The 22722-nt window shown below is 59.5% G+C and overlaps 1 protein-coding gene across 1 annotated transcript in view; it reads left to right on the top strand.

Annotated features, from left to right (window-relative positions):
* The first annotated feature begins 3585 nt into the window (after positions 1-3585).
* TNXB (tenascin XB) overlaps positions 3586-22722 on the top strand; it is a 57625-nt gene continuing 38488 nt past the window's right edge. Inside the window, exons 1-12 of the mRNA XM_074854209.1 lie at positions 3586-3841; positions 4954-5103; positions 7277-7389; positions 8145-8298; positions 10195-11100; positions 11178-11267; positions 12372-12665; positions 13020-13307; positions 14721-15014; positions 16945-17235; positions 18858-19151; positions 21120-21413. Coding sequence (XP_074710310.1) covers positions 3586-3841; positions 4954-5103; positions 7277-7389; positions 8145-8298; positions 10195-11100; positions 11178-11267; positions 12372-12665; positions 13020-13307; positions 14721-15014; positions 16945-17235; positions 18858-19151; positions 21120-21413 — 3424 coding nt within the window. The remainder of the gene's footprint in view (positions 3842-4953; positions 5104-7276; positions 7390-8144; positions 8299-10194; positions 11101-11177; positions 11268-12371; positions 12666-13019; positions 13308-14720; positions 15015-16944; positions 17236-18857; positions 19152-21119; positions 21414-22722) is intronic.

Genomic DNA, 22722 nt, shown 5'->3' with positions numbered 1-22722 from the left:
GAGGGGTTACTGGGGAGGTTATGGGTGTTACTGGGGATATTACTGGGGAGGTTACTGGTGTTACTGGGGAGGTTACTGGTGCCACTGGGGGGTTACTGGGGAGGTTACTGGTGTTACTGGGAAGGATACTGGTGCCACTGGGGGGGTTACTGGGGAGGTTACTGGTGTTACTGGGAAGGTTACTGGTGCCACTGGGGGGTTACTGGGGAGGTTACTGGTGTTACTGGGAAGGATACTGGTGCCACTGGGGGGTTACTGGGGAGGTTACTGGTGTTACTGGGAAGGATACTGGTGCCACTGGGGGGGTTACTGGGGAGGTTACTGGTGTTACTGGGAAGGTTACTGGTGCCACTGGGGTGTTACTGGGGAGGTTACTGGTGCCACTGGGGGTTTACTGGGGAGGTTACTGGTGTTACTGGGGAGGTTACTGGTGCCACTGGGGGGTTACTAGTGCCACTGGGGGGGTTACTGGGGAGGTTACTGATGTTACTGGGAAGGATACTGGTGCCACTGGGGGGGTTACTGGGGAGGTTACTGGTGTTACTGGGAAGGTTACTGGTGCCACTGGGGGGTTACTGGGGAGGTTACTGGTGTTACTGGGAAGGATACTGGTGCCACTGGGGGGTTACTGGGGAGGTTACTGGTGTTACTGGGAAGGATACTGGTGCCACTGGGGGGGTTACTGGGGAGGTTACTGGTGTTACTGGGAAGGTTACTGGTGCCACTGGGGTGTTACTGGGGAGGTTACTGGTGCCACTGGGGGTTTACTGGGGAGGTTACTGGTGTTACTGGGGAGGTTACTGGTGCCACTGGGGGGTTACTAGTGCCACTGGGGGGGTTACTGGGGAGGTTACTGATGTTACTGGGAAGGATACTGGTGCCACTGGGGGGGTTACTGGGGAGGTTACTGGTGTTACTGGGGAGGTTACTGGTGCCACTGGGGGGTTACTGGGGAGGTTACTGGTGTTACTGGGGAGGTTACTGGTGCCACTGGGGGGTTACTGGGGAGGTTACTGGTGTTACTGGGAAGGATACTGGTGCCACTGGGGGGGTTACTGGGGAGGTTACTGGTGTTACTGGGAAGGTTACTGGTGCCACTGGGGGGTTACTGGGGAGGTTACTGGTGTTACTGGGAAGGATACTGGTGCCACTGGGGGGTTACTGGGGAGGTTACTGGTGTTACTGGGAAGGATACTGGTGCCACTGGGGGGGTTACTGGGGAGGTTACTGGTGTTACTGGGAAGGTTACTGGTGCCACTGGGGTGTTACTGGGGAGGTTACTGGTGCCACTGGGGGTTTACTGGGGAGGTTACTGGTGTTACTGGGGAGGTTACTGGTGCCACTGGGGGGTTACTAGTGCCACTGGGGGGGTTACTGGGGAGGTTACTGATGTTACTGGGAAGGATACTGGTGCCACTGGGGGGGTTACTGGGGAGGTTACTGGTGTTACTGGGGAGGTTACTGGTGCCACTGGGGGGTTACTGGGGATGTTACTGGTGTGACTGGGGGCTGCCGGGGGTTACTGGTGCCGGGTCACACGAGGGCTGTGGGTGGGTGCCCTGGGTCAGTGTCCGGGTGTCCCTTGGGTGTGTCCGGGTGTGTCCGGGTGTCCCCCACAATGTCCCCGTGTCCCCTGGGTGTCCCCTGGGTCCCCTACGATATCTCTGTGTCCCCTGGGTGTCCCCTAGGGGTGTCCGGGTGTCCCCTGGGTGTCCCCCATGATGTCCGTGTGTCCCTGTTGATGTCCCCTGTGAGTGTCCGTGTGTCCCCCATGATGTCCCCTGTGTCCCCTGGGTGTCCCCCGGATTCCTACAATATCTCTTGTGTCCCCCAGGTGTCCCCCATGGGTGTCCCTGTGTCCCCCGTGTGCCCCTTCATGATGTCTGAGTGTCCCCTGGGTGTCCCTGTGGGTGTCCATGTGTCCCCCATGATGTCCGGGTGTCCCTGTCAGTGTCCCCTGTGGGTGTCTGGGTGTCCCCTGGGTCCCCTACGATATCTCTGTGTCCCCTGGGTGTCCCCTATGGGTGTCCAGGTGTCCCCTGCATGTCCCCCATGATGTCGGTGTGTCCCCGTTGATGTCCCCTGTGGGTGTCCGGGTGTCCCCCACCATATCCTCGTGTCCCCTGGCTGTCCCCCATGATGTCTGGGTGTCCCCTGGGTGTCCCCTCTGGGTGTCCATGTGTCCCCCATGATGTCCGTGTGTCCCCATTGATGTCCCCTCTGGGTGTCCAGGTGTCACGCATGATGTCCCCTGTGTCCCCTGGGTGTCCCCTGTGGGTGTCTGGGCATCCCCCATGGGTGTCCCTGTGTCCCTCGTGTGCCCCTTCATGATGTCTGAGTGTCCCCTGGGTGTCCCTGTGGGTGTCCATGTGTCCCCCATGATGTCCGGGTGTCCCTGTCAGTGTCCTCTGTGGGTGTCTGGGTGTCCCCTGGGTGTCCCCTGGGTCCCCTACAACATCTCTGTGTCCCCTGGGTGTCCCCTGTGAGTGTCCAGGTGTCCCCCAAGATGTCTCTGTGTCCCCTGGGTGTCCCCCATGATGTCGGTGTGTCCCCATTGATGTCCCCTGTGGGTGTCCGGGTGTCCCCCACCATATCCTCGAGTTCCCTGGGTGGCCGGGTGTCCCTGTGGATGTCACCCATGGGTGTCCAAGTGTCTCCTGTGGGTGTCTGGGTGTTCCCCATGAGTGTCCCTGTGTCCCCTGGCTGTCCCCCATGATGTCTGGGTGTCCCCTCTGGGTGTCCATGTGTCCCCCATGATGTCTGTGTGTCCCTGTCAATGTCCCCTGTGGGTGTCTGGGTGTCCCCCATGATGTCTGGGTGTCCCCTGGGTCCCCTACAATATCCCTGTGTCCCCTGTGGGTGTCTGGGTGTCCCGCACGGGTGTCCCTGTGTCCCCAGGGTGTGCCCCATGATGTCCATGTGTCCCTGTCGATGTCCCCTGTGGGTGTCTGGGTGTCCCCCATGATGTCTGGGTGTCCCCTGGGTGTCTCCTGTGTCTCCTATGATATTCCTGTGTCCTCTATGGGTGTCCAGGTGTCCCTTGGGTGTCCCCCATGATGTCCGTGTGTCCCTGTCAATGTCCCCTGTGGGTGTCCGTGTGTCCCCCATCATGTCTGGGTGTCCCCTGGGTCCCCTACAATATCCCCGTGTCCCCTGGATGTCCCCTGTGGGTGTCCCTGTGTCCCCCATCATGTCCGGGTGTCCTCTGCGTGTCCCCTGGGTCCCCTACAATATCCCTGTGTCCCCTGGGTGTCCCCTGTGGGTGTCTGGGTGTCCCCCACGGGTGTCCCTGTGTCCCCTGAGCATCTTCCGTCATGTCCATGTGTCCCTGTTGATGTCCCCTGTGTCCCCTGCGTGACCCCCATGATGTCTCTGTGTCCCCTGGGTGTCCCCTCTGGGTGTCCATGTGTCCCCCGTGTGTCCCTGTTGATGTCCTCTGTGAGGTCTGGGTGACCCCCATGGTGTCTGGGTGTCCCCTGGGTCCCCTACGATATCCCCATGTCCCCTGGGTGTCCCCTGTGTGTGTCCCCATGAGTGTCCCCAGGTTGTCCGCATGGGTGTCATCTGTCCCCTCCCCGCAGGACCATGACCCCGGGGCTGCCCCTGCTGCTGCTGGCACTGGCGCTGCGGGGGGGGGCGGGGACCCCCCCTGGGTCCCCCCCAAGTCCCCCCTGCGGGGCCGCGGCGCTGGTGGCCGTCCTGGGGCGCCTGCGGGAGCTGGAGGAACAAGTGCGGGCGCTGCAGGGACAGTGCGGGGACAGCCAGGGACCCCAGGCTGGCACCGGTACGGGGGGGCCGGGGGGGAGATGTGGGGGGACATTGGGGGACAGGGGACATGGTGGGGGGACACGAGGATTGTGGGAACATGCGGGGGACATGGGGGGACATTGGGAGATGGTGGGGGGGATGTGAAAGTTGTGGGGACATGGGGGTGGGGGACATTGGGGGCTCGTGGGGACATTGGGGGGCATGGGGAGGGTCGAGGGGGTCATGGGGACATGGGGAGGTCATGGGGGGACATTGGGACATGTCGGGGGACATGGAGGGGGCATGGGGTGACATTGGGACGTGGTGGGAGGACATGTGGCATATGGGGACATGGGGGGACATGGGGGGGTCGTGGGGACATGGGGAGGGTTGGGGGGACATGAGGGTCATGGGGACGTGGGGGGACACTGGGGGATGTTGGGGGACATGGGGGAGATGTGGGGGGACATGAAAGTTGGGGGCACATGGGGGGACTTGGACATGGGGTCGTGGGGTCATTGGGGGACATGGGGACACGTGGGGACATGGGGGAGATGTGGGGGGACATGGGGACATGGTGGGAGGACATGGGAGTTGTGGGGACATGGGGGTGACATGGGGCAGATGTGGGGACATTGGGGGACATGGGGGGGACTTGGGGAAGGGTTGGGGGGACATGAGGGTCATGGGGACATGGGGAGGCCATGGGGGGACAGGGGGTGACATTGGGACATGGTGGGGGACATGGGGATTGTGGGGACATGGGGAGACATGGAGGGTTGTGGGGACATTGGGGGACATGGGGGGGACATGGGGGTGGTGGAGACATTGGGGGACGTGGGGGGGACATTGGGGGACATTGGGGAATGTGGGGGGGACATGGGGAGGGTCAGGGGGACATGGGATCATGTGGCATATGGGGACATGGGGGGGTTGTGAAGACATTGGGGGGGACATGGGGAGGGTCGGGGGGACACGGGGGGCCATGGGGTGACATGGGGGGACATGGGGACATTGGGGGGGTGGGGGGGGGGATGGGGGGGATGGGGGTGGCCGTGCCACCTTGTCCCCCCCGTGTGTCACCGCCCCACCTCCCCGTGTCCCCCCGCAGGTCGCACGCTGGCTCGGGAGCTCTGTGCCCCCCCCGCCGGGGCTGGCTGCGACTGCCCCTCCCCCCCTCCCCCCCCCCGCCGCCCCCTCCCCCCCCCCCCCGCCCCTCCCCCCCCTGTCCCCTCGGCTGCAGTGACCAGGGGCGCTGCCGGGGGGGGCGGTGTCGCTGCTTCCCCGGCCACAGCGGCCCCCACTGCGCCACCCCCGCCTGCCCCCCCGGCCGCGGCGGGCCCCGCTGCGCCCTCGGTATGTCCCCAATGTCCCCGAGGGTCCCCAAATGTCCCCGAGGGTCCCCAAATGTCCCCAAGTGTCCCTGAGGGTCCCCAAGGGTCCCCAAATGTCCCCATTGCTCCTCACGGTGTCCCCATCCCAGTGCTCCCAGTGCCCCCCCCCCCCCTTTCCTCAGCCATAGTGGGCCCTGATGCCACCACTGCGTGTCCCCATGGGTCCCTGAGTGTCCCCAAGTGTCCCTGAGGGTCCTCTGGTGTCCCCAAGGGTCCCCAAGTGTCCCCACTACTCCCACCATGTCCCCATCCCAGTGCTCCCAGTTCCGTCCCCCCCCTCCTTCCTCAGCCATAGTGGGCCCTGATGGCACCTCTGCATGTCCCCAAGGGTCCCTGAGTGTCCCCAAGTGTCCCTGAGGGTCCTCAGGTGTCCCCAAGTGTCCCCACTACTCCCACCATGTCCCCATCCCAGTGCCTCCAGTGCCCCCCACCTCCCTCCTCAGCCACAGTGAGCCCTGATGCCACCGCTGCCTGTCCCCAAGGGTCCCTGAGTGTCCCCAAGGGTCCCCAAATGTCCCCATTGCTCCCCACAGTGTCCCCATCCCAGTGCTCCCAATGTCCCCCACCCCCTTCTTCAGTCATAGTGAGCCCTGATGCCACCTCTGTGTGTCCCCAAGGGTCCCTGAGGGTCCCCCTTGTCCCCAGGCATCCCCCTTGTGTCCCCAGCCCAGTGCTCCCAGTGTCCCACCCCCCCCCCCCACCGCCTTCCTTGGCCTTAGGGGGCCCTGATGGCACCTCTGCATGTCCCCAAGTGTCTCTGAGTGTCCCCAAGTGTTCCTGAGGGTCCTCAGGTGTCCCCAAGGGTCCCCAAGTGTCCCAGCTACTCCCACCATGTCCCATCCCAGTGCTCCCAGTGCCCCCCCCAACTCCTTCCTCAGCCATAGTGGGCCCTGATGGCACCTCTGCATGTCCCCAAGGGTCCCCGAGTGTCCCCAAGTGTCCCTGAGGGTCCCCAAATGTCCCCATTGCTCCCCACAGTGTCCCCATCCCAGTGCTCCCAGTGCCCCCCCACCCCCTTCCTCAGCCATAGTGGGCCCTGATGCCACCTCTGCATGTCCTCACGGGTCCCTGAGTGTCCCCAACAGTCCCCAGGTGTCCCCAATGGTCCCCAACTGTCTCCTGGGGTCCCTAGTGCTACCCCAGTGTCCCCATCCCAGTGCTCCCAGTGCACCACCTGCTCCTTCCTTGGCCATAGTGGTCCCTGATGCCACCTTGGTAGGTCCCCAAGTGTCCTCCCCAGTGCTGCCCTGGTATCCCTGAGTGTCCCCAAATGTCCCCATTGCTCCCCCTTGTGTCCCCAGCCCAGTGTTCCCAGTGTGTCATCATCCCCCCTCCCCCCCCCCCCTTCCTTAGCCTTAGGGGTCCCTGATGGCACCTCTGCATGTCCCCAAGGGTCCCCAAGTGTCACCAGGGGTCCCCAAGCATCCCCAGGGGTCCCCATTGCTCCCCCTGCTGTCCCCAGCCCAGTGCTCCCAGTGTCCCCCACCCCCTTCCTCAGCCATAGTGGGTCCTGATGTCACCTCTGCATGTCCCCAAGCATCCCCAAGTGTCCCTGAGGGTCCCCAGTGTCCCCAGAGCTGACCCCAGTGTCCCCATCCCAGTGCTCCCAGTGTCCCCCCACCTCCTTCCTCAGCCATAGTTGGCCCTGATGCCACCTTGATATGTCCCCACCTGTCCCCAAATGTCCCCAAGTGACCCCAGTGCTTCCCTGGTGCTTCCCAGTGTCCCCTGCTGTCCTCCAGTGCTCTCCCAGTGCCCCCCAGTGCCCCCAGTGCCCTAACCCTGAGTGTCCCCATAGTGTCCCTGTTCTGTGGGTGCTCCTGGTGTCCCCATAACTTGGGTGGCCATGTCTCCAGGGTGTCCCCATCCCATGGGTGCCCTATTCTGTGGTGTCCCTAGCATGTCCCCATTCCAGAATGTCCCCAGGGTGTCCCCAGGGTGTCCCTGTCCCATAGTGTCCCTAGCGTGTCCCCATTCCCTGGGTACCCTGTCCCCATGGTGTCCTCAGGGTGTCCCTATCCCATGGGTGCCCCATCCTGTGGTGTCCCCAGGGTGTCCCCAGGGTGTCCCCATCCCACGGGTGCCCCCAAGGCATCCCCATGGTGGCACCCACTGATGGGACCGTGTCCCCGCAGAGATCCCCTCTGTGACACCGCGCTTGGCTGCCCGCAACCAGACGTCCTTCCGTGTGACCTGGCCCCGCCCCCCCATGCCCGTGGATGGCTACCAGGTGGCCCTCATCCCTCTGGTGAGCTGGGGACAGGGACAGGGGTGGGGACAGGTCCACATGGCCGTGGTGGCCCCACTGTCGTGGCCCCAAGGTAGCCCCAAGGTGGCCTTTGTCCCCAGGATGAGGTGGCATCTGCAGCCACCTGCTGTTGCCCCACTGGGGGACACTGTAAGGGTGTCCCTATGGTGTCCCCAACATGTCCCCAGAGCAAGCCAGTGGTCAGGCCACCTTCTGCTGCTTACCCTGGGAGTGGGGACATCTCCCCAACATGTCCCTTGTCCCCAGGATGAGCCTTGGTGGTGCCACCCATCTGCTGCCTGGCTTAGGGATGGGTCCCCCCACGGTGTCCCCAGTGTGTCCCCAACATGTCCCTTGTCCTCAGGATGAGTCAACAGCTGTGGCCACCCTCCTGCTACCTGGCTTGGGGACAGGGATGTGTCTCCAGCATGGTGTCCCTAACATGTCCCCTGTCCCCAGGATAAGCCACCTACCTTCAGCCCTGCTTAGTGACCAGGACATGTCCCCACCACGATGTCCCCAATATGTCCCCAGTGTGTCCCAAACGTGTCCCCCGGCCCCAGGACAAGCCATTGGCTGCAGCCACCTGCCTGGCTCAGGGATGAGGATGTGTCCTCACCACCCTGTCCCCAGTGTGTCCCCAACATGTTCCCCAGCCCTGGGAGAAGCTCTTGGCTGTGGCCACCTGCCTCCTGCCCCACTCAGGGCCAGGTCCCACCGAGGTGTCCCCAGCGTGGCATGTCCCTTGTCCCCAGGATGAGCCAGCAGCGATGACCACCCATGAGCTACCCGGCTCCAGTGTCACCTTTGAGGTGACAGGGCTGGCACCCGGCCACGCCTTCGAGCTCTTCGTCCAGGCCCAGCGGGAGAAGCACCTCGGGGCACCCGGCACCCTGCGCGTCCGCACCCGTACGTGTCACCCGCTCAGCGTGGGGACCCCGAGGGGACGGGTGTGGGGATGGGGACACCACGGGGATGGAAATGAGTGTGGGGACAGGGTTGGGGACAACAGGGAGATGGCAACGGGAGTGGGCGTGGGGACAAGGGTGGGGATGGTGCATGGATGGGGTAGGGGATGGTGATGGCTTGGTCATGGATGTGGGGACAGCAATGGGGACAGCATGGGGACAGCATGGGGACAGCATGGGCACAGGGACAGAGATGGGGACAGGGATGGGGACAGAATGGGGACAGGGAGGGGGACAGGGACAAGGACAGGGATGGGGACAGATATGGGAAGGTCGTGGGGACAGCAATGGGGACAACACGGGGACAGCGCAGGGACTGGGATGGACAAAGGGATGGTGACAGGGATGGGGACAGGGAGAGGGATGGCACAGGCATGTGGACAGGGATGCCACAGAGATGGGGACAGGGGTGACATGGTGTCATGGGCAAGGGGACAGGGCTGGCATGGGGACAGGGACAGCACAGGCATGTGGTCAGGGATGGCACAGGGTCAGCGATGGCCTGGTCACGGGTGTGGGGACAATGATGAGGATGGATGTCCCCCTGGGCTTGGTGACAGCATGGACAGTGTGGGGACAGGGGTGGGGACAGCATGGGGACATCCATGGAGATGGCATCAGCATGGGGACAGGGCCAGCGTGGGCATGGGGATGGCATGAGGATGGGGACAGCATGGGCACAGGCATGGTGACAGGGACAACATGGGGATGGTGACGGGGACAGCGGGGTGGCATGGGGGGTGGCACGGGGACAGGGACACCATGGTGACAGGCATGGGGACAGGGATGACGCAAGCATGGGGGTGAGGACAGCATGGATATGGGGACAGGGACAGGGTGGTGACAAGCATGGGGATGGCAGAGGGATGGGGACAGGGATGGGGATGGCACATCCACAGGGATGGGGACCGGGACTGGCATGGGGACAGGGACAGGGTTGGGGACAGGGACAGTGCCTGCAGCCTCTGTCTGTCCCCACGTGTCTGTGTGTCCCCACGGCTCTGTGGGTCCACATGCGTCCGTCTGTCCCCGTGGGTGTCTGTCCCCTTGGGCCCCTCTATCTGTGTCTGTCCCCGTCTGTCCCCATGGGACCATGTGTCCCCATGGGTCCATCTGTCCCCATGGGCTCGTCTGTCCCCATGGGTCCATCTGTCCCATGGGACCATGTGTCCCCATGGGTCTGTCTGTCCCCATGGGCTTGTCTGTCCCCATGGGTCCGTCTGTCCCCATGGGACTGTGTGTTCCCATGGGTCCGTCTGTCCCCATGGACTCGTCTGTCTCCATGGGTCAGTGTGTCCCCATGGGTCCATGTGTTCCCATGGGCTCATCTGTCCCCATGGACTCGTCTGTCTCCATGGGTCTGTGTGTCCCCATGGGTCCATGTGTTCCCATGGGCTCGTCTGTCCCCATGGACTTGTCTGTCCCCATGGGTCCGTCTGTCCCCGTGGGTCCATCTGTCCCCATGGACTCATCTGTCTCCATGGGTCCATGTGTCCCCATGGGCTCATCTGTCCCCATGGACTCGTCTGTCCCCATGGGTCCATCTGTCCCCATGGGTCTGTCTGTCCCCATGGCTCCACACGTCCCCACATCTCCTGGTGCTTCCCCCCCAGCATCCCTCTGTTGCCTGGGTCCGGATGTCCCCAGTCTGTCCCTGTCAGTCCGTCTGTCCTAGTCTGTTCCCATGAGTCTGGGTGTCCCCAGTCTGTCCCCATGCGTCTGTCTGTCCCTTCCCATCTCCATCCATCCCTGTGTCCCCCCCCGTGGGTCCCCGGGCTCTGGCAGACGGGGACCTTTGGGGACAGATTGATGACCCCAGTCCCCTTTGCTCTCACAGTGCTTGCCCAGACTCTGCCCACCCACGGGGGGTCCCCAGGGTCCCCTCAGGGTTCCCTGGGGTCCCCAGCATCACCAGTGGCCCCAGCAGCACCATCAGTCCGAGGGTCTCCAGCATCCCCAAGGCCCCCAGCATTCCCAGGGTCACCAGGGTCCCTGGGATCACCGGCATCACCAGTGTCACCGGATGCATCCTTGGGGTCACCAGGGTCTTTGGGGTCACCAGCATCCCCAGCATCTCCAAGGTTTCCAGCGTCCCCAGTATCTCGAGGGTCCCCAGGGTCCCCAGCATCCCCAAGGTCCCCAGAGTCACCAGCATCCCCAGTGTCCCCAAGATCACCTGCATCTCCACGGTCCCCAGTATCACCACAGTCCCCTGTGTCACCTCCATCTCCATGGTCCCCAGTGTCCCCAGCATCCCCACTGTCCCCAGTGCTCCCGGGTGGCCCATCCCTGCATGACCTTGGGGCCAAGCTGTCATCCTACAATGGCTCCTTGCTGCAGCGCTTGGAAAGCCACCTCCGGGCTACAAAATTCCCCCTTCGAGGCAACCAAACGGTGCCAGCAGTGGCCCGCGCCATCCTCTCTTACCTTCTACGCCGCAGCCCGGCCCTGTTGCGTCACCAGCTCCTCCGCCAGATCCCCCACCCCAAGCCCCATTTGATGCCGGGGGCTGCTGGTGAGGCTCTGGTGGACCTGGATGGGCTACGGGGCCATGCAGAGACCGTGGTGATCCGTTATCGGCTCCTGGAAGAGCCGGAGGGGGCTGAGGGGGAGCTGCAGGTGCCAGGGGACACGGCGGTGGTCCGGGTGCCAGGGCTGGTGCCGGGGGCCAGGTACCGGGTGGAGGTGCACGGCGTGGTGCGGGGGCACGTCTCCAAGTCCTACACGTTCCTGGTGACGGCAGGTGGGTGATGGGGATGGAGCCGGGGACAACATTGCACGGGGACGTCCCATAAGCACCCACTTCCCTGTTGGGTGCAGGGGTAGATGGCACCGATGAGCCGCCGCTGGGCTGGGAGCACCTGTACGAGATGGAGTTGACAGAGCCGCAAGGTGCCGTAGCCAAAACAGGTACCATCAGGTGGTCCATGGCAGCAGTGGGAGGGGCTGGCCTGCGGTTGGTTGAGAAGATGGAGATGGTTGAGTGGGATGGTAGTTGGATGGTTGGATGGATGGATGGAAGGTTGGATGAGTGGATGGATGAGTGGAAGGACAGAAGGATGGATGGACAGTGGTTGAATGGATGGAAGGCTGAGTGGGTGGATGGTTGGATGGGTGGATGGATGAGTGGAAGGTTGGATGAATCATGGAAGGATGGAAGGTTGGATAGATAGATGGGTGGATGAATCATGGTTGGATGGGTGGAAAGTTAGATTGATGGGTGGATGATGGTCAGATGGGTAGAAGAATGGGTGGGTGGGTGGAAGACTGGGTAGATAACTGAGTGGTTGGATGGATGGAAGGACGGATGGATGAATGGATGGATGGATGGTTGGATGGAGGGACAGTGGTTGGATGGGTGGATGGATGGCTGGACTGGTGGATGGGTGGAAGGTTGGATAGGTAGGTGAATGGATAGATGGGTGGGTGGTGATTGGATGGATGATGGATGGATGGATGGATGGATCATGGTTGGATGGGTGGGAGGTTGGATTGATGGGTGCATGATGGTCAGATGGGTAGAAGGAAGGTTGGGTGGGTGGGTGGATGGGTGGATGGAAGGATGAATGGATCATGGTTGGATGAATGGAAGGTTGGATTGATGGATGGGTGGATGGTGGTTGGATGGGTGGGTGGGTGGGTGGATGGTTGGATGGGTGGAAGAATGGGTGGGTGGGTAGATGGGTGGGTAGATTCAAAGACTGACGTAAGGAAAACTAAAAGGAAAACCAAGTCCTTGAATGGATGGAAGTCTGGAGCCTTGAATGGGCAAATGAGCGGACAGACAGACAGACGGACTGGTGGATGGAACAACGGACAAATAGCAGAATGAACAGGCAGTTGGGTGCACGGGCGGATCCAACACCCAGCTAGATCAATGGGACAATGGGTGGATGGGCGGGTGCTTGGACTGAAGGGCCCTGATTGGACAGATGGTGGGTGGACAGATGGTTTAGCAGAATGATCGGGAGGGGCTGAATCTTCACGTTCTGCATTGTCCTCTCCCCATGGCAGTGCCGGCCCCGCCGTCGGAGGACCCACCCCCCCGGCCCCGCCTGGGCGAGCTGACGGTTTTTCACATCACCCCTGGCTCCGTGCAGCTGGAGTGGAGCGTCCTTGAGGGCACCTTTGACTCCTTCACGGTGCAGTACCGGGATGTGCACGGCCAACCTCAGGCACTTGCAGTTGACGGGGGTTCCCGCATGGTGACCGTCCCTGGACTGGCACCGTCGCGCCGCTACAAGTTCAACCTGTACGGGGTGTGGGGTCGAAAAAAGATTGGTCTTATCTCCACCGATGCCGTCACAGGTGAGGGGGGCTGTGGGCCCCATCTGTGTCCTCTGCGGGCGCTGGGTTTGGAGAATGTCAGGAGCTGTGGCAGGTTCCTTGACTTTGAGGGATACGGGCAGCAAAATCCGGCCCTTGATTTGGGGGTGGGTGTAGGTGCACAGAAGGTCAGAGGGACGGAGGGATGTTTGTGTGAAAGGGCGGATGATTGGATGGTGGGTGGGTGGATGGGCCTGGGTGGGTGGGTGGGTGGGTGGGTGAGTGGATGGATGGATGGATGGATGGATGGATGGATGGATGGATGGATGGATGGAAGGATGGATGTTGCTCTGCCCCCGTGTATCCTGCATTGTCCCACCTCTGTTGCAGCCCCAGCCCCAGCAAAGGAGGAACCCCCATCGCAGCCAATCCTGGGAGAGCTCACGGCCTCCCACGTGAGCCCCGACTCCGTGCAGCTGGAGTGGAGCGTCCCCGAGGGCACCTTTGACTCCTTCACGGTGCAGTACCGGGATGCCCAAGGCCAGCCCCAGGTGCTGCCCGTGGATGGGGGTTCGCGCACGGTGACCGTGCCAGGGCTGTCACCGTCCCGCCGCTACAAGTTCAACCTGTACGGGATGTGGGGTCGGAAACGTCTGGGCCCCGTCTCCACTGACACCGTCACAGGTGAGGGGGGCTGTGGGCCCCATCTGTGTTATCCTGAGCCTTTGGGTGTGGAGCAGGGCAAGAGCTGGGACAGGGCCTGTGCTGGTGCCGTGGTTCTGGTTGGAAGTGGGAACCTGTTGGTCGCTGCCTGGGGATTGGCAGGAGGTTTGGGAGGACACGAGGTTGGAGGGATGGAGGGAGAGATGGATGGATGGAGGCTTGGATGGATCGAGTATGGATGGATGTAATGAATGTGGGGTTGGATGGGCTGATGGAAGGTTGGGCAGATGTCTCCTTGGTTGCGTGACGTGATGGCTGGACGAAGGGTGGACGGGAGGTTCAAGGCATCCATGAATTCATGGAGTGAGGGATGGATGGATCAATGGGTGGATGAACATTGGGATGAGTCTGGCTGCTGCAGGGACTGAAATGTGGTTTGGATGGTTGGATGGACACGTGGTTAGATGGGAGTATGGAAGGGTGGGTGTGTGGAGGGACACTGGGGGAGTTTGTTGGATATTGTTTTGGTGAGAGGAGTGAGTGTTCAGATGGTTTGAAGTGTCAGTGGAGGAACAGATGCAAGGCCCAATTGTGGGAGAAATTTGCATGGAAAGGGATTGGATGGAAATATGGAGGGGTGGATTCTTATTGATGGATTGGATGGATGGATGGATGGATGGATGGATGGATGGATGGATGGACAGATGGATGGATGGACGGAGGGACGGAGGGACAGAGGGATGGATGCATTGATGGAAGACTTGGTGCAGTAACACTCAGAGGATCAAACGGGTAATGGCTGGATGGAATGAGTGGTGGAAAACAAGTGGGAGTGAGTGTGGTTGGGGCAAGGTGTGAGCTGGGTGGGGGACGAGGTGGAAGGGGCGATGGGGAGATGTTGAGAGGAAGGACGTGGATGGCTGTAGGGTTGGAAGGTTGATTGGTTCAATAGTGTTAAGGGTGGATGGAAGGAGGGTGGGAGCAGGATTGAGTGAGGTGATAAATGGAGCAACGGTGAGTGAAATGTGTGGATGGATGAGAGTGTGTTTGGATAGAGAAAGGGATGGAGGGAGGGAGGGACAGATGTACCCGTGACTGGCTGGACAGACTGGTGGAGGGATGAATGAATTGATAAGAAGCACGTGGATGACTGGTCAGGGTGGTGGGGTGTGACCTGGCACTGTTAGTGGTTGGTTGGCCGGCTGAATGCGTGCCATGGCTGATGGAAGGTTGTTCATGGAAAAGGGTGATGGGAGGGATGGAGGCCTGGGTGGGTGCGTGGAGAAGGAGGCGGAGAGCTGGAGGTGTGTTTGGGTGGTTGGTTGGATTGTTGGATGGGTGGTTTACGGGCTGGGTGGATGGAGAAACGAATGGATGAATGTTTGGAGGGACTTGCAGATGTTTAGGCCCTACACTGTCCCCTCTCTGTGTCAGCTCCAGCCAAGCCCAAGGAGGAACCACCAACTCAACCGAAACTGGGCGAGCTCATGGCCTCCCACGTGAGCCCCGACTCCGTGCAGCTGGAGTGGAACGTCCCCGAGGGCACCTTTGACTCCTTCACGGTGCAGTACCGGGATGCCCAAGGCCAGCCCCAGGTGCTGCCCGTGGACGGGGGTTCGCGCACGGTGACCGTGCCGGGGCTGTCACCGTCGCGCCGCTACAAGTTCAACCTGTACGGGATGTGGGGTCGGAAACGTCTGGGCCCCGTCTCCACCGATGCCATCACAGGTGAGGGGGGCTGTGGGCCCCATCTGTGTCCCCTCTGGGCTCTGGGTTTGGGGTGGTGGCACAAGCTGGGGCAGGACTCGTGCTGGTCCTGGTCCGTTGGAACATCTCCCGAGCGCTGACGGGGGCTGGATGCAGGGATGGGTGCGGTCGTGGTAGGAGCCTGGAGGGATGTTTTTGTGCAGAGGTGTATGGAGAGGGGCTTAGGGGGAAGGGTGGGAGAAAGGGTGGACTCCTGGAGGCATGTTGGACTTGTTGGAGGGTTGTTGGTTGTCATCTGTCAGGGTGCCTTGATGGCAGGATGGATGGAGGGATTGATGATTGGTGGGATCACTGGTGGGAAGGGTAATGGAGAGAACCAAGGGCTGCTGAATGCTGGAAGGAACATGGGAATGGGTGAGTGGGTGAATGGGAACCAGGATGATTATGGAGAAATGGACCTTTGGAAGGAGAGATGGAGAGAAAATGGGTACGTGGACAGAGAAAGAGATGGATAAATGTATGGATGAACGTATGGGCAGGCAAAGAGCTACATCAAAGGACGTGGAGATGGGTCATTTTCTGAGTGGCTCAGCAGTTGAATGATGAGATGGATGGATGGATGGATGGATGGATGGATGGATGGATGCTAGGTTGGCCATCAGGATATTTGGCTGGTTGACTGGATGAATGGACAGAGAGATGTTTGATTGGAAGGGTGTCTTGTGTCTGGGTGGCTGGCTGGTTGGATTGACAGATGAATTACTGGAAGCCTGTCTAGATGTTGGGATTCCTGGCTGGCTGGAGCATGGATGAATCTGTAGAAATTTCAGAGTTGGAATGGTGGTTTGAATGGATGAATGGAGGCATGACTGAGTGGATGGGCAGTGGAATTTTGAAAGGATGGATGGATGGATGGATGGATGGATGGATGGATGGATGGATGGATGGGACATTGGGTTGGAAGGGTAGATGGAAGTTTGGGCAGATATCCAATTGGTTGCCTGAGGTGATAGATGGCTGAAGGGTGGATGGGAGGTTCAATGCATCCATGAATTCCGTGACTGAGGGATGGATGGATGGGTGGATGGATGTATAGATAGATGGATGGTGGGATGGATGGTTGGATGGACTGTGGGATGGGCCCCTCACTCCAAGAAAGACACTGAGGATCTGGAGCGCATCCAGAGAAGAGCAACGAAGCTGGTGAAGCGTGTGGAGCACAAGTCCTGTGATGAGTCACTGAGGGACCTGGGGTGGGTTCGCCTGAAGAAAAAGGAGGCTGAGGGGAGACCTCATCACTCTCCACAACTCCCTGAGAGGAGGGTGGAGTGAGGTGGGGGTCAGTCTCTTCTCCCAGGTAACAAGTGACTGGACAAGAGGAAACAGTATCTGGTTGTGCCCGGGGAGGTTTAGTTTGGGTATGAGGAAAAATGTCTTCCTGGAAAGAGTTGTCAGTGACTGGAAGAGGCTGCCCAGGGAAGGGGGGGTTCACCATCCTGGGGGGATTTAAAAGTCGTGTAGAGGTTTCGCTGAGGGACATGGGTTAGTGGTGGCCTTGGCAGTGTTGGGTCAATGGCTGGACTCGATGATATTAAGTGTCTTTTCCACCTCCGTGATTGTGAGGTTCTGTGGTTGCAAATGTGTTTGGTTTGTGGCCTGGATGTGTGATGGGATGGTTGCGTGGAGAGACATTTGGTTGGCCCGATGGAACGGTTGTTGGATGAATGGATGTTGGGATTGGTGGTGGGAGGAGTGTTTGTTTGTAGGAATGAAGGAGCGTGTGGTTGTTTGGATGGTTGACTGGAGGAGTGGAGTGAAGGAGTGATGCCTGGAGAAAGGTGCACGGAGAGACGGGTGATTGGATGGATGGAAGGACAGAGAGAGGATGGATGGAAGGAGAAAGGAATGAACGCATCGATGTCGATATCCTACCTTGTGCTCTCTATTGTAGCTGCTTCCGAGCCGACGGAGGAACCAACTCAACCGATCCTGGGCGAGCTCACGGCTCCTCGTGTCACCCCCGACTCCGTGCAGCTGGAGTGGAGCGTCCCTGAGGGCACCTTTGACTCCTTCACGGTGCAGTACCGGGATGCCCAAGGCCAGCCCCAGGTGCTGCCCGTGGACGGGGGTTCGCGCACGGTGACCGTGCCGGGGCTGTCACCGTCCCGCCGCTACAAGTTCAACCTGTACGGGGTGTGGGGTCGGAAACGTCTGGGCCCCGTCTCCACCGACGCCGTCACAGGTGAGGGGAGCTGTGGCTGCTCAATGGACCATGGGTTTGCAGTGGGTGGAGCTTCAGCAGGCCATGTGCTGGGTCGCTTGGGCTCTTTGTAAATGGAAAGAGCTGTTGGGTGCTACATTGGGGATCAGTGGAAGGATGTGTGGGTGAAGGGAGGGAGGGAGGGAGGGAGGGATGGATGGATGGATGGATGGATGGACGGATGGACGATGGTGGCTGGTTGGTTTAATATGTCCATTGGAAGGTTACATGATTGAAAAGATTTTCCCTGGAGAAATGGGTGTTTGGGTGGGAGGATGGGTCATGGCAGAGTTGGGTAGAGGATTGGATTCAAGGACTGATGGGTGGAATAATGCAGGGAAATATGGGTGATTGGATGGCTGGAAGAGTGGGGGGTTGGACGGAGTATTGGAGGGAGAGAAGGTTTCATGGAGAGGTAGACCGAGGGTATCGGGTGGATGAAAGGAAAGACGAAGATGTGGATGAATGAATGGTTGATGACGTGGGTGACCAGAACCTGCCGGAACGAGCAGGGAGACAGTTTGCTTGGGCGACATGTGAGATGGTTGGACGATGAGGTGGATGAACGGACAGAGATGGTGAGCGGAAGGGTCAGTGTGTGTCTGGCTGGAAGGGTGATGGGCAGAACGGTGTTAAGGATGGTTGGAAGGGCAGGTGGGTGGATGCTGGAGTGAACTGATAGCTGGAGGGTGGTTTATTGGATGGATGGATGGATGGAGGGATGGATTGCAGGATAAATGGATGGATGGATGTTGGGATAGTTTCTTGTTTTTTGGAGGATCAATTGAATGGTTTGATGGTTGGATCATTCAATGGAGGGAGAGATTAAAGAACAAAGTGAAGGAAAAGGCACATGGAATGATGGGTGATTGAATGGATGGAGGGATGGACATGTGGACAGATGGACGGATGCATTGATGGAGGAGTTTGTGGCATAACACACAGAGGATCAAACGGGTAATGGCTGGATGGAATGAGTGGTGGAAAACAAGTGGGAGTGAGTGGTTGGGACAAGGTGTGAGCTGGGTGGGGGACGAGGTGGAAGGAGCGATGGGGAGATGTTGAGAGGAAGGACGTGGATGGCTGTAGGGTTGGAAGGTTGATTGGTTCAATAGTGTTAAGGGTGGATGGAAGGAGGGTGGGAGCAGGATTGAGTGAGGTGATAAATGGAGCAACGGTGAGTGAAATGTGTGGATGGACGAGACTGTGTTTGGATAGAGAAAGGGATGGAGGGAGGTAGGGAGGGACAGATGTACCCGTGACTGGCTGGACAGACTGGTGGAGGGATGAATGAATTGATAAGAAGCACGTGGATGACTGGTCAGGGTGGTGGGGTGTGACCTGGCACTGTTAGTGGTTGGTTGGCCAGCTGAATGCGTGCGATGATTGATGGAAGGTTGTTCATGGAAAAGGGTGATGGGCATGATGGAGGCCTGGGTGGGTGCATGGAGAAGGAGGCGGAGAGCTGGAGGTGTGTTTGGGTGGTTGGTTGAATCGGTTGATGGGTGGGTGATGGGCTGGCTGGGTGTGCAGTGAAATGGATGGATGAATGTTTGGAGGGACGTGCAGATGTTCACCCCTACACTGTCCCCTGTCTGTGTCAGCTCCAGCTGAGCCGGAGGAGGAACCCCCATCGCAGCCGACCCTGGGCGAGCTCACGGCCTCCCACGTGAGCCCCGACTCCGTGCAGCTGGAGTGGAGCGTCCCCGAGGGCACCTTTGACTCCTTCACGGTGCAGTACCGGGATGCCCAAGGCCAGCCCCAGGTGCTGCCTGTGGACGGGGGTTCGCGCACGGTGACCGTGCCGGGGCTGTCACCGTCGCACCGCTACAAGTTCAACCTGTACGGGATGTGGGGTCGGAAACGTCTGGGCCCCGTCTCCACCGACGCCGTCACAGGTGAGGGGGGCTGTGGGCCCCATCTGTGCCCCCTCTGGTCTGGATTTGGAGCAGGGCAGGAGCTGGGACAGGGCCTGAACTGGTGTCCTGAGTCTTGTGGGAATTGGGAACGTGTTGGGCGCTGACTGGTGCCTGGCTGGAGGTTTGGGTGGACACAAGTTTGGAGGGGTGGAGGGAAAGATGGATGGATGGAGGGTTGGATGGATTGAGGATGGATGCATGGATGGATGGATTCATGATTAGAAGGATGAATGTAATAACACACGGGTTGTTCATTGGATGGAGAACTGGCTACTTATGGGATGGATGAAGGTTGGATGGAGGAATGGAAGGCTGCCTGAATGGGTGCATCGAGGAATGGTTGGATTAATTGATTGGAGTGACAGATGGTGGTCAATGGAGCTAAATCCAGCTGGCAGCCGGTCACAAGTGGTGTTCGTCAGGGCTCGGTGTTGGGACATTTCTGTTCAACACCTTTATTGATGATCTCGGTAAGGACACAGAGTGTATCATCAGTAAGGCCGCAGATGACACCAAGTGAAGCAGGAGAGTCGATCTGCACGAGGACAGGGAGGGTCTGCAGAGAGACCTGGATGGGTTGGATCAGTGGCCGACATCAACGGGATGAGCTTCAACAAGGGCAAGTGCCAGGTCCTGCCCTTGGGCCACAACAGCCCCCTGCGTGGCTACAGGCTCAGGGAAGTGTGGCTGGAGCTGTCTGGAAGAGAAGGGTCTGGGGGTTCTCATTGACAAACAGCTGAACAGGAGCCAGCAGTGTGCCCAGGTGGCCAAGAAGGCTAATGGCATCCTGGCTTGTACCAGCACTAGTGTGACCAGCAGGGACAGGGAGGTGACAGTCCCCCTGTGCTCTGCACTGGTGAGGCCACACCTGGAGGGTTGTGTCCAGGTTTGGGCACCTCAATACAAGAGAGATCTCGAGGGGCTGGAGCGAGGGCAGAGGAGGGCAACGAGCTGGGGAAGGGCCTGGAGAATAAATCCTGTGAGGAGCGATGGAAGGAGCTGGGGCTGCTCAGTGTGAGGAGGAGAAGGGGAGGGGAGACCTCATCACTCTCTGCAGCTCCCTGAAAGGACGTTGTGGAGAGGTTGGGGCTGGTCTCTGCTCCCAGGGAATTAGTGACAGAACGAGAGGGAACGGCTTGAAACTGCAACAGGGGAGGGTCAGGCTGGACAGGAGGGAAAAATGTTTCCCCGACAGAGTGGTCAGAGAGTGGAATAGGCTGCCCAGGGAGGGGGTGGAGTCCCCACCCCTGGGGGGGTTTAAGGGCCGTTTGGATGAGCTGTGGGGGGATGTGGGGTAGGGGAGAACTTTAGAGTCAGGCTGAGGGTTGGACTCGATGGTCCCGAGGGTCTTGTCCAACCTGAAGGATTCTGTGATTCTGTGAGTGAAATGTGTGGATGGACGAGACTGTGGCTGGATAGAGAAAGGGATGGAAGGAGCGGGGGAACAGATGGACCTGTGACTGGCTGGACAGAGTGGTGGAGAGATGAATTGATAAGAAGCACGTGGATGAGTGGACAGGATGGTGGGGTGGGACCTGGCACTGTTAGTGGTTGGTTGGCTGGCTGAATGCGTGCCATGACTGATGGAAGGTTGTTCATAGAAAAGGGTGATGGGAGGGATGGAGCCCTGGGTGGATGTGTGGAGAAGGAGGCGGAGAGCTGGAGGTGTGTTTGGGTGGTTGCTTGGATCGGTTGAAGGGGGGATCATGAAATGGAGTGATGGATGGATGGATGGATGGATGGATGGATGGATGGATGGATGGATGGATGGATGGAAGAGTGGCTGGATGGAAGCCGGGGTGAATGGAGGCCAGAATGCATGGCTGAAGGCTCAGGTGGGCAGAAAGATGATCTCATGGAGGAGAGTGTGAATGAATGGAGCGAGAGATGGATGTTTGGATGGACGTGTGGGTGTTTCTCTCCTGCATTGTCCCCTGTCTGTGTCAGCTCCAGCGGAGCGGGAGGAGGAACCCCCATCGCAGCCGATCCTGGGCGAGCTCACGGCCTCCCACGTGAGCCCCGACTCCGTGCAGCTGGAGTGGAGCGTCCCCGAGGGCACCTTTGACTCCTTCACGGTGCAGTACCGGGATGCCCAAGGCCAGCCCCAGGTGCTGCCTGTGGACGGGGGTTTGCGCACGGTGACCGTGCCGGGGCTGTCACCGTCGCGCCTCTACAAGTTCAACCTGTACGGGATGTGGGGTCGGAAACGTCTGGGCCCCGTCTCCACCGACGCCGTCACAGGTGAGGGGGGCTGTGGGCCCCATCTGTTCCCTCCTGGGGCTCTGGGTTTGGGGTGGTGGCACAAGCTGGGGCAGGACTCTTTCCGGTCCTGGTCCATTGGAACATCTCCCGAGCGCTGACGGGGGCTGGATGCAGGGATGGGTGTGGTCGTGGTAGGAGCCTGGAGGGATGTTTTTGTGCAGAGGTGTATGGAGAGGGGCTTAGGGGGAAGGGTGGGAGAAAGGGTGGACTCCTGGAGGGATGTTGGACTTGTTGGAGGGTTGTTGGTTGTCATCTGTCAGGGTGCCTTGATGGCAGGATGGATGGAGGGATTGATGATTGGTGGGATCACTGGTGGGAAGGGTAATGGAGAGAACCAAGGGCTGCTGAATGCTGGAAGGAACATGGGAATGGGTGAGTGGGTGAATGGGAACCAGGATGATTATGGAGAAATGGACCTTTGGAAGGAGAGATGGAGAGAAAATGGGTACGTGGACAGAGAAAGAGATGGATAAATGTATGGATGAACGTATGGGCAGGCAAAGAGCTACATCAAAGGACGTGGAGATGGGTCATTTTCTGAGTGGCTCAGCAGTTGAATGATGAGATGGATGGATGGATGGATGGATGGATGGATGGATGGATGGATGGAGCATGGATGAATTTGTAGAAATTTCAGAGTTGGAATGGTTGTTTGGAGGGTTTGGTGGAGGCAGGATTTGGTGGGTGGATCTAGTTTGGATGGATGGATGGTTTGTGCTCGGGTGGACGGGTGGTTTTATGTCTGATTGGTTGGAGGCTTAAATGAACGGTTCAGTTTGATTGGTTGATGGGAGGGATGGACTGGAAAAGTGAGTGCAGGAAAAAAAATGTATTAATGGAAGGATGGATGGATGGATGCAGGGACGGATGCATTGAAGGAGGGATGGATGCATTGATGGAAGACTTGGAGTAATGCTCAGAAGATCAAACAGGCAATGGCTGGATGGAATGTGTGGAGGAAAACAAGTGGGAGGGAGTATGGTTGGGGCAAGATGTGAGCTGGGTGGGGGACGAGGTGGAAGGAGCGATGGGGAGATGTTGAGAGGAAGGACGTGGATGGCTGTAGGGTTGGAAGGTTGATTGGTTCAATAGTGTTAAGGGTGGATGGAAGGAGGGTGGGAGCAGGATTGAGTGAGGTGATAAATGGAGCAACGGTGAGTGAAATGTGTGGATGGACGAGAGTGTGTTTGGATAGAGAAAGGGATGGATGGAGGGAGGGACAGATGGACCCGTGACTGGCTGGACAGACTGGTGGAGGGATGAATGAATTGATAAGAAGCTCGTGGAT

Source organism: Strix uralensis, chromosome 35 (genome assembly GCF_047716275.1).
Source record: "Strix uralensis isolate ZFMK-TIS-50842 chromosome 35, bStrUra1, whole genome shotgun sequence".
Classification (NCBI taxonomy): domain Eukaryota; kingdom Metazoa; phylum Chordata; class Aves; order Strigiformes; family Strigidae; genus Strix; species Strix uralensis.
This window is presented reverse-complemented; position numbering and strand designations above follow the sequence as displayed.